Genomic DNA, 15214 nt, shown 5'->3' on the forward strand with positions numbered 1-15214 from the left:
GTTTTTTTCAATTCCATTGACTTATATTTGAGTTTATTTGAATTGTGATTTGCAATGTGAATGCAATTCCAGACAGTGGCCTGCTCTGCTTTCTTGATTGTAGCACACACTTCTTCTGATAAGCTTCTTGTCTCAGTGACGATAACCCAGCGTGTAAGTTCAAATTGCTTTTGTAATTGTTGTTTTTGTATACAATCTGTATGTGCTATCAATAGCTAAAGAGCAAAAGTTTCTATTTACTTTTAGTACTGAGTATTCAATAGCACTCAACAAGAACACTTCCTACTATAAACAAATAGAAAATAGCTGCAAGAAGCTGTAAGAATTTAGTTAGGCGCTGCAACTGTAACAAACTCTTTTCAACTACATCAATGTGAATACATATCTACATTCTTACATATATATATATATATATATTGTTTTTAAATTTTAAATTTTATTGAGCTTCACTAAAAAAACACATTCATAATAAAACTGTTATAGCTACAGCAAATATTACGAGTAGTAGCTGCAATAAGTTTGCTAGACTCTTGTATAAGAAATGTTAGAAACTATTGCATTGTTTTAAGCTTTATTACAAAAAAAAAAAACATTAAATATAAAATTCTTACACATCTAAAATAAATATCTACAGACGAAATGTACAAAATTGAAATGCAATTTTTGTTCCCCTGATACGATTATCATTCTCGTAATATCATGTTTCATTTGATATTAATACGGATGCATATCTTTACATATTTAGCCATATATTTATGCAGCATGTGCTTAACATATTCAGCTCTGATTTATCGCATATTGACCTCCGGTGTTCAGTTGTTATTGTAAACAAGAATTGCAAACAAATTGCACGAGCTTAGAGCTTATTTATTATGCGAAATGTTCGCCAGAGAATAATTAACTTTCTGCCATCTAACACGATTATAACTCATAATTACAGATCACAAAAAAAGCAAGAAACATAAACAATTAGCAATTTTGATAAAGATTTGCTAAAAGGCGGCGTGTGTCAAATAATAAAGAAACAACCACAACAAACATGGCGCATTTGATGGGCAATGGTAAGTTTAGAAAATGGAGAATTGAAAAATATTGATTTGAGAATTGAGATACATAATGCTTAATGTTTAAGATTGCGGTTGACCACATCCGCAACTGATCGATCGATCGTTTCGAACAACATTTTTCAAGGCTGATCCATGGCGCAATACGCAAATATTTAGATAATCAGTTTGTAAATATTTTTACAAGTGAACAGCAACAACACAGAAAAAAGTTTATAAAAATCTAAGCATCTGGAACATTTCGTTTGTTTCATTTGCAATCAAAGCGTTTCACGTGGAACTCTGCCACAAACAAAAAAAATAAATAAAATAAAAAAGAACTTAGACAAATCCAAATCCAAAGCTAGTTCAAGTCTTTAAGGCCAATACACTTTTATTTATACACACAAATAGTTAAATAGTTGCATGCGGACAGTCAGGGCCAAAAGCAACTCGAATATCGATTTATCAGACTATATACCCACTATATACCACCCTGCTCCCCCACTAATATAGCCCCCCAGTCATAGCCATTTGTGTTCTCAGCAATTGACGAAAGCAAAAGAAACAAACAAATACAAATTTCACACCTTTTGCTCGTACACAGATATTTGTAACATATATATATATATATATATATATATATAAATATATATATATAAATATGGATAATACTAATTTTATTTTTTTTGAATATGATTCCAAATTTACGTCAAAAATCGATATACGCATATTCACCTATTCGCATATTCAATATACAAAAATTGGAATTTATTAAGAGAAAATCAGCTGGAAACAAAAAAAAAAACAGGACAAAATTGCTATAAATTTGATCAGTCCGATTGTTCTTATTAAAGATATAAGATAATTTAAGCCAACGTACAACATTTTTTGTCAAAAGGTTATTACTTGGTAAACAAAAAAGTATATGATAGTGTATATGATAGTGTTGGGTGTATAACTATTACCATATGATAAAATAAGGAGTACAAAATAATCTAGCTAAAGAAAATAAAATGTGTATCTATCCTATAAAATTAAATTGATACTAATTCGTTGAATTTGTAATTATTAAAGTAAATAGTAATCTGGCAACAACAAATTACAAACACGACAACACATTTATAATTAGCTAACAGATCGGTCGACTGATCCGATTAGGCGTCATTATGCTTCTGTCTTTCAGAGCAAGTATACGCCACATTGGCCGTCGCAATAAATTATTTTGAATAGCGGCAAGTTGAATTGATTGAATTGTGCAAAGTTTTCAAAAGTTTTACGGCAATTTAATGAAATGCTGCTGCTGAGGTTTGTTGGCATCGCGTGTGAATTGTGTGGTTTGCGATTAGAATGAAATTTTTGCTGTAGAGCATGAAAGTTGTTTTTTTTCTATTTTATTTGGCATATTGGAAAATACTTTTGGTTACTTGGTTTTTGGCTTTCTAAAGACTTTTCGTCTGATTGCTCTGCTCGGCAACGACATTAAAATCGATTTCTTGTTAATTGTATTTGATGTACAATTTTTGGCTTTTGTAATTCAATTTTTTGTTCCGTTTTCTTTGCATTCTATTTATTCATTCACGATGCTTACAATAGAATTAATTGGTTTTTAATTAGTTTATAAAATCTATAAAAATTCTATGAAACTTCTGTAAAAGCCAACGCGAACCATGCTAGAAACACGTTCCGCAGCTAAGCTGACTCACAGTTGAGCAAAGACTTAAATTCAAATCAAATTGAATGAGGGCTTTTCCCAGAACTATAGCAATATTTAATTCTCATTTCAATTACACCTTTCAACCGCTCTTATCTTTAGCTGATAGGAACATGCTTTTTATGTTGTTTCTGATTGCTAACCTACAACAACATCAAACATCAAACACTTGAAAGTAAATAATTATCAATTTTTTTCAATTTCGCTCAATCTAATTTCTGCATGCCTATATTTGTGTTAAAAAATAAAAGATGAAAATTATACTTGTCTATTGGTACAGATAGAAAGTTAAGTAAATTATTTCATGTTTTATAGTTGGTTGATTATATCAAAATATAGAGAGTGAGAGAGCGAAAAAATATATTTTTTAATCAATGAAAATACATTAAATATATCTATAAATCAGAGAATGATAAGTGAAATATTTCATGACAAATCTTTTCTCTCTTCCACTTTATAATATGATATAATTAGACATTATCTATTAAACAAAATCTAACTATTATTTTAACTTATAAGTATTTATTTGTACAATGTTATATATTATTGTACATTGAATTGCAAATCATTTTACTCCACTGTTTCAGAGATATGCCTACGTTTTCTTTATTTTGAGTCTCACTCTTTCTCTCTCTCTCTCTCTCTCTCTCTCTCTTTCGCTCTTCTTCTTAATGTTCTCTTAGTTCCTTATTAATAAGCTACTTGCGCTTAACAATTTTTGGTCTGATTGGTATTTTATCTGAGTTTCAGCAATCCTTACAATAAATACTGCACCTTTATACTTTTGAATATCCCAGATTTATTAAAAAAAAATTTGAAGGACACACTACAAATTGTAAATTTCACACGTCATCGATATAGTCAGACAACATAATGCCATAAGTACAGCATTTATTGATTTTTGCAGACACACCCGCACACACACACACACAAACACACACAACATGCAGCTAGAAAGCACTTAAACAAGTCCAGCAACAAAATATTTTGTGACAGGCTGTTTGCAAGTCTTCACGCACAGATTTTGAGTGTTTGAAATTAATTTTGAGTACAAATAAACATATGAATATGTACATATGTGAATGTACACATGCACGCACACGGGCACGCACACACATGTCGACTTATGGCCAAGATTTGTTTAAGTACTTGAGGTGCAAATGGGAATGTCCTCAATGTCCTCAATCTGCTCCCCAAACTCCGCCTTGCTCCCTAACACCCCTCCTCCCATCTCTGAGTCTTTGTGTTTGATGTAGCACAGCCTGTAAAGCGCAACCGGTGTGTGTGTGTCCGCCTGTGTGCGTGTGTGATTTGGGTGTGTTTACACTCATCAAAATAAGCGCCCTAAATGTTAGTAAATCGCCTTGCATTTGGGGCAAGGGTTGCTCACCTTATTATTCACAAAGTAAATAAAATTTATAGATGTGGCTTGCTAAAACCACGGTTTACATTTTTGTAAAATTTCTAGGGTGTTGTTTTCTATATGTGAACCAATTAATAACTGTACACTAGATTTGTTGTTGCTTATAATTACTATTATATTATTAATATTATATTATGCTAACATATAATATAAAAGCCGCACCAGTTTTATAGTAGTATGAGTACGAGCTTTCTTGCTTGCATTTCTACTTATTGAATTATTTATTACTAGGAAATAAGTTTCTGAGAAGTAGAAATAAGCTCCTATATTGATTATAATTTTTTTTAAACGTTTCTAGTTTGTTGGGCCATCTTTTGCTGAGTGTAGGTGGAGCGAGTGAAGTTGGTCCACTAATTTGTTTTGGGGGCACTGCCTTTGGTCTAGGTCCATTGAAGTATTTGGCCCTATTCGAGAGTCGTTTACTCAATGCTTTCATTTTCTCTATTTAGCTGTGTTTATTTTCGCTTCAGAACGCGATTTTCCAATCGATTGAACACATGACAAGCTACCCGTAGCAGTAGCAGTAGCAGTAGCAGCAGCTACTAAAGTAGGTATACATATATATATATATATATATATATCTTTATGTGTATATATATGTGTGGCATACCCCATATGGCACCGGCTGGAGAGAGTGCCACAGAGCGTCATCGTATAAATGCCACTTTGGGGGCATGTAATTCAAAACTCTGCGGTAAATGGCAACCACCTTAACTTCTTCACAAAAATGCGTCTGGCGTTGATTTCATTCTATTTTTGATCATATTTAATTAACATTTTACTCTCGCCACGCCTCGCCTCTCTCATTATTTCTCTTTCTATATTTTTTTTGTTGGGTGACAACCTTTTTTGTTGTTGGTAATTTCGCTTCTGCATTTATTTACGCATCAATTTGTAGCACTGATTTATGTCGCCAACCCCCAGCGATAGGCAAAAACGTAAAGCAAAACAAGCTAAAGGTTGATCTGGGCGAGACGGCTGACCGGATATATACCCTGTAATTAGCTATAAAAAAAACATATATATGCCAAGTTTCATCAAGATAACTTCGAAGCTGGGCGACCAGTTGATATAGAAAGAGATAGACAAATAGATATGGCTATATCGACTTAGCCATCGGTGTAGGTGAAGAATATAGGGTCGCAGACACCTACTTCAATGCGTTACAATTTTCACGACAACATGAAAACAGCCTTTATTTATTTTTGTCAATAAAAGTCAGTCGACTAACAAAAATACAAAACAATTGAAATGAAAATAATAAGGAAAATTTATATGACTTATACGATTTCGATGGGTTATTTAAAATGCAGCAAAATGCTGTAAAGTTAATTGCAGGAAAACTCGGGAAAAACACCAATGACAAAGAATAGTTATTATTATAATGTGGCTATAATGAAGACTTCAAGTCATGACACCCTTTTGTCAATACTCTTTGAGTATAGGATAAAAATGCAAAAAATAAAAAAGTGAAAAAACTTCAGATAAATGCTTTGCCTAAATGCGAATTAAATTTGCTTCAGCCGCTGAGTGCGACGCAGGCTGTCTTAAAGTATTAGCAGCTCTGTCAATGCTCACAGGCGGCTCTGTGGTAAGCAGTGTGTGTGGGGGAGTGGAGGGGGTGTGGAGAGATGGTTAGGGGTGGTAGGATGTGCCCCTCCGTCCGTCTGCCTGGCTGAACGGAGCTATTGCGCAATTTTAAAGCGCTCCTTCGTTGACAGCTTAATTAAATTTCAAATTTACTTAGACTCAGATCAAAATGTTTTTATAATTGGAATTTAAAAATGTTGAGCCTTGCTTAAGATCGCGCATAGCTTAAATTATGAAAAGCCCTTATCAATTTCCCCAACCCTGGATTATTATTATTATGCAATACAAAAATATATAAATACACACATAAAAATATATATTTCACTTACCCATGGCTCTCTCCTTGGTATCGATCTAACAACGTAGAAGCAGTTCGACGAGTTTGCCACGCAATGCGTAATCACACCTATCCACACCCATCCACACCCACACACACACACACACACGCAAGCATGCCATAACATGTTTGTACCTGTCACGTAAGCATTCATCCTGCAGCGGCTTCTGTTCTTACGCAACACCACATAATCCATATATATGTATATATATATATATGCATATAGATATATATATATATATTTATACATATATAAATATTCTGAATTATGATGCAGCGCTCTAAATAATAAGTGCGCCTTTTGCCCCAACCTGTTGACCACTTTAATAAGCAATGTCAATGGACGCATCTCTTAAATACACTAAAAAAACAAAAAATAAAAAAAAAAAAAAAAAAAACAAAAACAAAGAACCAACCGAACAGTTTTCAATGAAACATAGTATTAGCTTATTTTCTCAATTTTGAAAAGGGGTTTTCTTATATAAGGATTTGCATTTCTGCTCTTTAAGAAAATAGGCTATTTTATTTTTATTTTAATTTATTTCTTAAAGCTGGAAAAACTATCTACTCTACAGATTGATTTTCTAATCGTGAGGTTGATTTTTTTCCAAGTGTAGAACTTCCTGATGTCATTGTGCCGAACTTAAGCGATCCACATTAAGCTATAACTTATTATACTTATTACTGTCCGTAAAACGTGTTCTGCGTCAAAAAGCCGACCCAAAAAAAATTCTGTGGCTTGTGTGGGGTGTCAAAAAGTAAAAACACACATACAACTTGGGTACAAATTGTTGTTACAATGTTTTTTAAATGTAAACAAAATGAACATATGCAAATTCCTCTTGTTAGAGCGGAAGAGAGATTGAGAGTTTCATGTGTGAGTATTTGGCATATGGGGTTAACGGGTTCCAACTACGACTTTCATTACCTGCACAACCCTCTCCACCCCATTCCCGATCCGTCTGCCTTTCAGCTCTAACCACCGTTGCAATTGAAGTCCTGCTTTGCCTTAATAGCGAAATAAAGTGCTATTAAATATGCATTATTATCTGAGCGAAAACAATAACCTTGAAAACTGTGTGTTGGTAGAAGTAAACCGGTTCCGCAGCGTGCTTGCTGTCGGATACATATATACAAAGATAAATAAAAAAATGTGTATGCTGGTCTAGCATGCCCGACCAGCAGATACCCTGCGGCTTAGAACTGAGAACGGATTTGTATATCTGTAAAATGGAATTAAGAGCAACATACCGGCAGAGCAGTAATATCAATTGTTTTCCCTTAGTTCTTAGTTCTTCTCTTAGCAGCAACAATTACCATTTTCTTAGTTGTCAAAGTTGTATTTGTTGGTATCTAAAAAAAAAATTATTATATACATATAATAATATAATATGTATATGAGGGAATAATGTGCGTTATTCACTTAAAAAATATAATAATTTAAAGCAATAAATATTATTTGCTATTTATTTAAGAGCACAGCACATTTGAAGAGAGTGATATCACACAGTTGCGTCCAACATTCATTCTCTCAATATCGGCTTTCTCTTAATTGTATAATTCAACGGCTAATTAAACCAAACTAGTTAAGAGAACACACTAAATAAGACTTCCAAGCCAAGCTCAAGTTTAGTTTAAAAATCTCTCTCTCTCTTAATAATAGATATATTGATAGCTGTCATTCGCAACGGTTTACAGGGTATGCAAACTAAGAGCACGAGAATAATAGTTGCAGCGACGGGAGTTGTTGTTGTTGTTATGCATATATTTTGCACATTTAACACGGGCGCCAAGTTGCTTAGAAATGATTGCTTTTGATTTATGCATTTAAATGCAAGTCTGTCTACGTATTTGGTATACATACAGATATGGATATAAACCAGAGAATAGGAATATAATATGAACATAATAAACCAGAGAGAACATTATGAAATATTATTATTGGAAATAATATGTAAGTGTTGCAAGTATATAAATAGTTTTAAATGCCAGACTTCGAGATTTTAATACTTTAACTATAATTATATAGAAGGCATAGTAAATTTTGAGATAGATAGATATGAGGATAAGTATATATAATACTAATGAACAAGACTAAGAGAAAAAAAATGCAATATATACTCGTATGTATACATTTCCTGAATCTCTGAGTTCGAAATATTGCAAAATTGTTTGATATTTTGACTACATGTCTAAAGTCTGAATACTGAATTTTGAGATAGACGGGAAACCATGAAGAACATTATGCAATATATATTGTAAATATTTCCATAACAACATCACAATTCTTTACTACAATTCAAAAAGCTAACCATCATTGAATATTTATCCCTTTAATCTCAAATATATTTATAGACTAAATTTATGTATACAAAAAAAAAAAAAAATTGATGAATACAAACATAAATAAAAAGAAATAAATGTGGAAAATAAGTATATTTGATAAAAATAATGAGCCAGAGAGAACTTAAGAGCACAGAGAGGATATTATGTAAGATATATTGTAAATACTTGCTAAACAAATTCACATTTGTTTTACTACACTTCAAAAAACATTCATCAATGAATATCTGATGCTCAAACTTTATCTTTGGTCTTCCAAATATTTATAGCTAAATCTGATGTATACAAAAAAATGAAGAAAAAGAGAAAAAATCTATGCAGCAATAAATGAAAAGAAATAAATGTGGAAAATAAGTATATAGGATAATATAATGAACCAGACAATTGTTTTACTACACTTTGAAAAGTAATCCATCAATGAATATTTGATGTTCAAACTTTTTCGTTAGTCTTCCAAATATTTATAGCTAAGTCTGATGTATACAAAAAAAAAATAAAAAAAGAAAAGATGTATGCAACAATAAATAAAAAGATATAAATGTGTGTGTAAACAAATCGGAGCAAAGTAGAAGCACAAACTGTAATCAATCCTGAATTCTAATCAAGCACTTGTATAAACATGCATATATACATATATGATAATAGGAGATAATGGGATATATATATACGCCTAATGAATACTTATGTGAGTCGGCATATTCAACTAATCCATCATTATTCTCCTTTGCAGACAATCCGATTCAAATGGCAGAGGACGAATTCTTTGGCGATTTGCGTAAGTATAAACAATAAATAATAAATGAGAAATATAAATATATGGCTAAGAGCTGAAATACATACGCGTAATTAATAATCAACTACAATTGTGGCAGAAACATGTGGCATGTGGCACAATAACTCAATCGACCAGAGGCTTCATTAGCCGCACAATTGTTTTGGTCAGTTTCGCATTGGCCATTTTTAGTGGCAACATTAAAAAGGCAGCTAAAAGCCAATTTGTGCTTGTACTTGCTGGAAATAATTGTGGGGCTGCAAAAGGCCAAGACATGTGCTCTAAATGAGGTTCTTGCCATGTTTTTGGCGCTACTTGTGACGTCAAACGCCTTAACATCTGGCCCAGCGTGGCACTACACTTAGAAAAATCAAATCGCCCCCAATTGCTGAAAATCGCCCAAAAATAAAATATACCCTTAAAATATAAAGTTTTTAATTTTCTAAAGAAATATTGTATATTAAATAAAGTTGAAATTTAAACCCAATTTTTTAGAAAAAAATTATCGTAATTTTAAAAGCTATCGAACATGTTTGATTACATGTTTATGTATAACATTTATAACATAATATTTATTAAAAATACAAGTAGCATAAAATGTTAGAGTTGTTATGAAAGAACACGCTGAAAATGAAGAAAAGAAAATCTCTCTTTTCTAAAAGTATATTTACTCCTATACTTATATGAGTTACTCTTGGCAAATTTCTAAAATTCGGGGCGATTTTTTTCTGAGTGTATCAGCCAGGCCCTATGAATAGTCTAGCCTAAAAATCGTACTTCTTGCAGCAGCATAACAATAGCTTTGATAGATGGCACAGCACCACCACACAATTATATGCCCCACATATGCATAATTCATAAATATGGCTGACATGTAGCTTGTAGATACACGCCACAAATGTTGTGGCTATATGTTAAATTGTTTCTGTCATTGCGGCAAATTATTGCCGTTTTATTGATTTTTGTTTAATATATTTTTTATTTTTGCTTTCTTTATTTTTATTGATTTTTGCATATTAATGCCGTTTATGGATTTTTGCTCCTTATTATAATTTTTTTTGCTTTATTTTCGTGCTATTTTATTGATTTCTGATTATTAATATTTTATATTTCGACTATTTTTAATATTCTTAATATTGTTTTTTTTCCTTCATTGATTTTTGCTTATTATTATTATAATTATTGCCGCTTTAGTGATTCCTGCTTATTATTATTATTTTTTCCGCATATGTTTATTTATTTATTGAAGTTTTTTGTGTGATTTATTTTTGCTTTCCTACTGATTTGTCCTTGTTATTAAACTTATTATTATTTTTTGTTTCCTTCTTATTGAATTTGGCTTACTGACAGTTCTTTCAACTTGTATTTCTTTCTCCCCCTTCCCGCAGAGGAAATCCTTAATGGCGGCTCCGAACAGAATGGTCGTCCGCCCGTGACGCAGACTTTTCCACAGTCGGCCTCGTTGCCGGTGATGCCATCCCACATACCGTTGCCCGTGCTGGCAACGCCAACAGCTCAACGTCGTCCCTACATCCGCATTGTGGAGGAGCCCACAAATAAAATCATACGATTTCGTTACAAGTGCGAAGGTCGTACAGCTGGCTCGATTGCCGGCATGAATTCCACGGCGGAGTCAAAAACCTTTCCCACCATCGAGATTGTCGATTACAGTGGACCCGTTGTCGTTGTCGTCTCGTGCGTCACCAGGGACAAACCGTATCGCCAGCATCCCCATTGGCTGGTCAGCAAAGAGGAGGCGGACAACTGCAAGTCAGGTGTCTACAACAGGTTGCTGCCGCCCGAGGAGCGTCGCCTCGAAATGCAGAAAGTGGGCATTCAATGTGTGAAGAAGACGGATGTCCGCGAATCTCTGCTTGCCCGTGAACAGAAGAATATTGATCCATATCATGGTGGGTAGTCTGATTCTGCGTATATCAATATAACGCAGGCTCTAAGGTTGAAATTAATTTTAATAAGGGGTGTCAAAACGAGGCGAATTTGATTTTGAGGGTTTACACATATTGGAGACTGGCAAACCGAAGCCAATTTAAGTTCCGACGCCTGGGTGCGCGCCTTAAAAAGAGTCCCTTAATGATTCCTGTTTTCTTCCAAACCTACACATATCATTATAATTCAGGTTGTCAAATCGAAACGAATTAAGTTTCCGATTGTTAAAAAAATTCTTTGCAAGGTGCGTGCCTTAAAGATAATATAATATAATGATTCCGGTAAGGAAAAGCATTATTAACATCCGACATATATCCGGTACGGTCATATATATTTATTTAATTTAGTTTTTGACTCCGATACTTATTCTAAATTTCAATCGGTAAAAATGAGTTTCCGATTGCAATTCCAATTCCGGTTTGACCGCCGGTTAGAAACTGAAAGAGATTTTTATCAGCTAGTTTCTCCTAGTCGAGCTCTTTCGACTCACGTATTCTTAAAATGGACTTGCTTTAAGATGGACTATGCTATTTTTAATGACTTCTTGTTTGCAGCCAAATTCGATCACAAAGACAACATCAGTGGCATTAATCTGTATGAGCTGCGTCTGTGTTATCAGGCCTTCATCAAGGTGGGCAACAACCATGTGCCATTGGATCCGGTTGTCTCATCACCGATCTACGGCAAAAGCAATGAGCTGACCATCAATCGACTCTGCAGCTGCTCCTCGAAGTTGAGTGGCGGCGATCAGATCATTATGTTGTGCGAGAAGATCAACAAGGATGATATCCGGATACGGTTCTTCGAGACTAACGAGGCTGGCGTCGAAATCTGGGAGGCATATGCCGAATTCCAGCCCACGGATATCTACAAACAGACGGCGATTGTGTTTAAAACGCCTCGTTATCGCAACACGGAGATCCAGCACAGTGTCCAGGTGAGAGAAACACAACAAAATAAGAAACATCTGTCGCCCAATTCAGAAGTAATTTTCTAAAATTTAAGAAGTTAGTTCTTCCATTTCTAAATTTCAGTATGAAATGTTCTTGAATTTGGTTCAGGGTACTGATTTCTAAGAAATCTTACATTAGCTGTTTTGTTACTTATTTTATTATTAAGTTTATAAGTTCATACAGATTAATTTATTGCAAGGCTATGTTGTTCTCTAAGTTTATACCACAGCAGAATTCTAATATTAGTTCACATTAGCTTTTTTAATAATACAAAATATTTATTTAAAAAAAAATTGAAAAAATCGCATCATTTTTGTGATGATCGATTTAGGGCAATTTTTTCCGATACTGTTTGGAAATGATTGCAAAAATCACGAAAAACTTTATATTTTTAAGGGCGATTTACTACAAATTTGTATCTGAGTATATTTTGAATAGTTTGATGATGGATTTGTGTGGTTTTTTCTGTATTGTGACAGGTGGATTTACAGTTGCAACGACCCTCAGATGGGGCGACGAGTGCCGCGCTGCCGTTCGAGTATTATCCGAATCCAGGTATGCTAACATTTGCGCGATTGCAGCGCAAGCTGAAGCGCAAACAGGAGCTGGACGTATTCCAGCAGATACTTTCACTAGATAGCGAAACGACGGCCACGAAATACTCGTGTCCCCCGCTCGACCTCAACGAGGACGAGAATACGGTGTCCTCCGATGATCAACAGAGTTCCGGAACCCTAAATGAATTTGAAATTGCTGTGCGAAAAATACAACTCCGGCAACGTGGCGAAATGGAGGCAAATGAAGCGGATGCAACAGTGAATGAGTATACGGATCAGTTGGCCGATGATAATGACGCAGAGCCGGATATGATGATGGAGATTGAGTTGGAGGTGCCACAGTTGTTGCCCCAACTGGCCGATGATTGCACACAGACCTCAACTCCCATGGAGGAGATATTGCAACAGCCCCAACTCCAATCGCGGCCCCTCAGCAATGTGGACAAGATTAATGAGTGGATGCGTAGCAGTGAATTTGAGCGGACGGATAGTCTAACAGTTGAGAATGGAGACACGCCCACTCTCTCCCACAGCACCGCCCAAACGGCGTTCACCAATGTGAGCAGCCTGACAGCGAATACAACCATCACCAATCAGCTGGAGGATGAAGAAAAAGATTGCAGCGTTTCACGCCGCAATACGCTGGAAAATGCAGAGCTGGGCGAGGAGCGGGAGCAGGAGCCGGAGCCGGAACTGGTGACTGCCAGTGCCCAGGCTTCTGTGGACATAGATGAGCACTTTGATGAGACGGCAACGTATACAAGTCTACAGATTGCCTACAATCATCCCGTGGCAATGCCACAAAAACAGGATCATAGCTATCACGCCTCGAATCCCTTCAGTCAGCTGGATGAGGCAGAATTGGTAGTCTTAACAAATCCCCCAGCGCCCAAGATACAAGTGAATGCCGCCCAGACGCCAGCAACGCCGTCGACATCACCTCCACTCCCGCTGCCGCCAAGAACACCCTCACCTGATCCGGATCAGATTTTGCCACCATTGCCGCCCAAGCCGCGTAATTCCCAAGATTTGAGTGTAAGCGAACACAGCGTCTCCAATTCCGTCTCCTTGAGCCGATCACGCAATGGGAGTGTGAGCTCGACCAGGACTACACCTTCTCCTATTATTATTATGAGAACACCCGATCAGAGTCCGACCAAGCGGCTGCCCGCTTCGGCAAGCACCTCGGCAGCTGCCTCGCCCAAAAAACGACAGGGTTTCTTCTCGAGACTCTTTTCACGGCGACGCAGCAGGACGGAGGATGAGGAGACGACGAAGAGCAAACCGGAACAGGGGCAGCAGCAGGCGCAGGCGCAGCAGTTGCTGCCCAGTCGAGAGTTCTCGCTCAGCGATCCCAATAGGAGTTCGATTAGATCCTTGCAGCCACCACGCAGTAGTGGCAAAGCTGGAGTTGGACGCAGTTCGAGCAGCGTTTCCGGCAAGCGACCAACTTATCTGGATGCGGATGTCATCCATATACCCTTAAAGGGCAGCGGTGATAGCGAGAACAGTCTGCTGCGACCCGAGAGCTATTCGAATGCCAGCACTTTGAGTTATGGACGTCCCTTGGACAGGAAAACATTGAGCACTCTGCAATTGGCAGATATTCCGATTAGTGATGGCAACATGGAGTTGGTGGCGATTGCTGATCGTCAAAGTATTAGGAATTTATGTGAGGGTGCCTACGGTGTTGTGCTCGATCCGAGTGTGGATCTATCGGAGGCGGAACATTTTGCGTTGTACACGAGTAAATCACCGGAACCGGAACGCGAAATTGAGGATGCTCCAACTGATTATTTGAGTGCCGATGAAATTGCTCGTCGGCTTGCCGAGGCCAACGGCCTGGCAGATTAATCATTATTGTTTCTATATATATATATTTATATATTCAACTTTTATTCTAGTCGTCTTTTTATATATAACTCTTATGTGTACCTATACCTGCTCCTCCTCCTAGTCGCATGCTAATCCTTGTACCAATTGTCTTTGTAGATGCTTTGGCCCAGAAGTGCCGCCTTGAGGCGCGCAAAGCCACTGAAAGTGTTAAGCGCAAATTGTCTGAAATAAAGCATCAGCAGCATCACAAACACTCCAAAATGTTATGTAAGTCTATTTTTGGATTTACGGGTGCGAGGATTCTCTCAACTACTAATTTTACTATTAAACCCTGTTTGCAGTTTGATAACAAAAATTCGATTATAGAAAAATCCATAAAAAGTTTTGTATTATTTATTTATCTTTGACACGTCAAATCGAAAAACTCAAATTAAAAAAAAATGTTATCGATCTGAAAACAGGATTTTAACACATACATACATACATACATACACGTAAAATATAACAACAAAAAACCATTGCATACATTTGGGTGTCTTACATTCTGTCAGCTAAAGAAAAGTTCCTACACACACACACACACATACACACACACAGTCGAATACAGTGCTGTATAAATGTATACGCTAGTTTCCTCATAGAGCAAACCCTTTGTGGACCAAATGGGGCCAATTAATGTTGGCCATTATCGTTTTTTGA

At 36.0% G+C, this 15214-nt stretch overlaps 1 protein-coding gene across 1 annotated transcript; it reads left to right on the forward strand.

Annotated features, from left to right (window-relative positions):
- Positions 1-940: 940 nt before the first annotated feature.
- Positions 941-14577, forward strand: LOC6562915 (embryonic polarity protein dorsal). The gene is made up of 5 exons (XM_001989361.2): positions 941-1061; positions 9181-9225; positions 10611-11132; positions 11724-12106; positions 12602-14577. Exons 1-5 carry the CDS (start codon positions 1040-1042, stop codon positions 14531-14533), a joined length of 2904 nt encoding a protein of 967 aa, XP_001989397.1. The 5' UTR covers positions 941-1039; the 3' UTR covers positions 14534-14577.
- Positions 14578-15214: the final 637 nt, after the last annotated feature.

Source organism: Drosophila grimshawi, unplaced genomic scaffold (assembly GCF_018153295.1).
Source record: "Drosophila grimshawi isolate 15287-2541.00 unplaced genomic scaffold, ASM1815329v1 contig_1377, whole genome shotgun sequence".
Taxonomy (NCBI): domain Eukaryota; kingdom Metazoa; phylum Arthropoda; class Insecta; order Diptera; family Drosophilidae; genus Drosophila; species Drosophila grimshawi.